Source organism: Neodiprion fabricii, chromosome 5, assembly GCF_021155785.1.
Source record: "Neodiprion fabricii isolate iyNeoFabr1 chromosome 5, iyNeoFabr1.1, whole genome shotgun sequence".
Classification (NCBI taxonomy): domain Eukaryota; kingdom Metazoa; phylum Arthropoda; class Insecta; order Hymenoptera; family Diprionidae; genus Neodiprion; species Neodiprion fabricii.
Window position 1 is genome coordinate 34,016,244 of NC_060243.1, and position 3,657 is coordinate 34,019,900.

At 43.3% G+C, this 3,657-nt stretch overlaps 1 protein-coding gene across 1 annotated transcript; it reads left to right on the forward strand.

Annotated features, from left to right (window-relative positions):
* LOC124183644 (membrane-bound alkaline phosphatase-like) lies at positions 1-3,329 on the forward strand. The gene is made up of 7 exons (XM_046572365.1): positions 1-182; positions 871-984; positions 1,173-1,393; positions 1,496-1,861; positions 1,930-2,272; positions 2,369-2,680; positions 3,069-3,329. Exons 1-7 carry the CDS (start codon positions 107-109, stop codon positions 3,254-3,256), a joined length of 1,620 nt encoding a protein of 539 aa, XP_046428321.1. The 5' UTR covers positions 1-106; the 3' UTR covers positions 3,257-3,329.
* Positions 3,330-3,657: the final 328 nt, after the last annotated feature.

Here is a 3,657-nt window from a genome sequence, read left to right on the forward strand (position 1 = left end):
AGCCTTTCAGCAGTTAGATCATTGCCGTGAAGTGCTTGATTGCCATATCATCAGTTGTCCGTCGCCACTGCGTTTCTTGGTGATCGGTCCCTGCTCTTTGGTCACCATGACGTCACTGCGGCACATCCTACCGGTTGCCCTGATCGTGGCGGTGGTAGCTGGTCGTCCGGACATATCCCGAGGTAAATATGCTTTCAATGTTAACATGCGATCACACAGGTGTCATGAAATATTGAACTTGACTGTCTATCACAATTAAGTCTTATTTTAGTTAAGATACAGTTGTTTTACTTGAAAATATGTGAAGTGGGTGAAGTGGCTTCGATTGTGATAAGCGATTATAGAAGAAAAAACGTTGCTTTTTATGGAAAAACAAAACCGCAGTCGACAACTGATCACGAAAACGTTTAATATTTGGTATAGCAAAGGCTTTTCCATCGATTAATTTGGTCTACACGGGTTTGAGATATTCTTGAATCAGAACACCTTCTGATAATCGTATACCTTACAGTCTATAACATCTCTGATAACCTTGTTCACCATATCTCATCGTTTCAATTTTTCACCTGCCTACATTTATCGATTAGAACATCATCCACTCGACGTCTGTCTAAAGGTTATTGCATGATGGATATAATTCATCGCACATCCATTGGACTTCTGCGACATCACGGGATATAAATTATCGGGTGTGATAATCATCTCATGCGTTATTAGATTTCAATTATTGGTGGTGTTGTACCAACGAGAATTGTGGTTGAGAATCCCATTGAAAGTTTATCGGACCAATTGTAGGTATAAACGGGTATCGTTTATGGAATGTGTAAGCTATCAGGATTAAGACTGTGCAAAATCATTTTTCTTTAATAGCGGACATAGAGGAAGAATATTGGCACCAGACTGGCAGGTACACTGCTGGGCGATCACTGGATAGATCTGGATCACAGACTAGTCGAAGTTCAGCTGATCTTGAGGATGAAACGAGTAAGAATTATTTGTTCTCAATTTACTCTGAGAACACCTTGCTATTGTCTGGTAAAACACCGTAAATGGCTAAGGCGTTCAGAAATTTGATAGTGAAATTCCTACTCTCAAGACTTTCTAATTGTAAGTTTAGTATGCCAATCTCTAAGGAACTGTGACTTCAATACCATATGAGATATAATTGACAGCCTCAGCTTACTGGAATAACCTGGCGCAGTCTATGCTAAAGACGAAAACAAAAGTACGTCAGAATACAAATCAAGCTAAAAATATCATCATCTTCCTTGGAGACGGCATGTCCATTCCCACTTTGGCGGCTGCGCGAATGTACCTGGGACAGCTGAAGGGTGAAACTGGAGAAGAGGATGAATTGCACTGGGAATCATTTCCCTACAGCGGTCTTTCCAAGGTATTATACTACAGTTCGCTTTAAGAATCAATGGATTTACTTCAGAGTCGTTGGAACGTGTGGCAAAGTTTATCGTGCATATTGAAACAACTTTGTTCGTAGACCTACTGCGTGGATTCACAAGTCGCTGATTCCGCCTGTTCAGCAACGGCGTATCTCACCGGAGTTAAGACGAACGATGGAGTGATCGGCTTGAACGCTGGAGTGTCCTACGGAGATTGCGAGGCCATGACCAATACCAGCAACCACTTATCGTCCATTGCCCAGTGGGCTTTGGAAGGAGGAAAATCAGCCGGTATTGTGACCACGACCAGAGTAACGCACGCTTCGCCGTCAGGCACGTATGCAAGAACCGCTGACAGAAATTGGGAGTCCGACGCTGACGTAAATGACGACGGTTTCAACGCCTCGGTCTGTCTGGACATCGCGACTCAGCTCATCACGACGTATCCTGGTCAAGATTTCCAGGTACCTACAAGACTCGAACTTTGAATTGTCTCTTTACCAGGGAATGTGCGAATGAGTAATTAACGCAGGTAATCCTCGGTGGTGGACGTCGTGAATTTCTCCCGACCACAACCGTCGACGACGAGGGTGATTACGGGTACAGAGAAGACGGCGTCGACCTTATCGAGACCTGGAAGCAGGACAAAACTGATCGCGACAGCTCGTATAGTTACGTTTGGAACAGAAGCGGACTCCGACAGATTATCGACAACCCCGACGATGTTGACTACCTTCTAGGTCTGTTTGAGAGCAGTCACTGCCAGTACCAATTGGAGGCGGATCCAGTGACGGAACCGACTCTCACCGAGATGACTGAAGCGGCGATAAAGATTCTGCAGAAAAACAGCAACGGGTATTTCCTCTTCGTCGAAGGCAAGTCATGGATTGCAACGATTCGTTTGACAGAATTTTGAAAAAACGCATTGTAACTACGATTCGCTCATTTCTGCTCTATTCAAACCCGGACAGGGGGTCGCATAGATCACGCTCATCACAGCACCTACACTCGCTTGGCTTTGGCTGAGACGGTGGAACTCGCATCGGCCGTTCGTATTGCCGATGAAATGACGGACGAAAGCGACACCTTGATTCTCGTGACAGCGGATCACGCTCACGTCATGAGTTTATCCGGATATCCAGTGCGCGGTAACGACATCTTAGGACTGTCTGGCATCAATGGCGCGGATGGTCTGCCATACACGACCCTCAGCTACGCAAACGGGCCTGGATACAAAACGCCTTCGAACAGCACTCGCTATGACCTTTCGGAAGACGACTTTAGTAAGCCGTTCTGCTTCCCTTTCGTCGCGTTTACGCTGCCCTGATGAAAATGATTTCTACGATTTTCAATTTTTCGAGAAATTGTTAGACATTTCATACAATTTTGTGCAAAAAAATGGTTTTCCTACAAAATCGTAAATATGCATAGTTTGTCATAAAAACTTGTAGATTTTCATGAAAATTTGTATCTTGTCAGCAAAAAATTTACAAGCTACTACAATTTGTTAACGAAAATTAACAATTCTTCACGATAAACTATTCGTATTTACAATTTTCTTAGAAATAATACGAAATGTTCCAATTTCTGTAATTATTCGTAGTAGTAGAAATTTTCATCAAGGTGATCGTACAGCGTTGACATCGTTTGTAATTTTTTGTCACCTTGCAGCCTACGTAAGATACGAATATCCCGCAATGGTCCCCCTCAATTCGGAAACCCATGGCGGAGACGACGTCGCTATCTTCACTCGTGGTCCATGGTCGCATCTGTTTACCGGAACTCTGGAACAGAACACCATTCCTCACTTCATGGCGTACGCCGCTTGTATTGGCAGCGGCCTCACGGCTTGCACGTGAAACTTTCAGGCAGTTCGGCGTGATCCATAATTACCTCAGAATATTAATAAACATTAATTTTTTCCAAGCCGAATGTTGAATTGAATTAATCAGTCGAAAGATCCTGCGTTTCCTACCCAATCCTCCGCCGAAAATGTCGAAATCTCTTGTACACAACCGAACGAAACTTTATACAGTATATCCTTATACAGGTTGAGGAAAAAGTATAGAAACCCCTCAAAATTTCGCGGGGTTCGGTGAAAAACTAATTGCTCAGGTTAAATCATAAGTCATTTTTAACAAAGGATTCAATGATAACCTTCGATTTAACCTTAAACCTCATCTTCAAGGTCATTTAGAGATCAACTTTGATTTTTTAAGTCGGTACATCCATTTTTAATGTTAGAATCGAATAGAGCGGG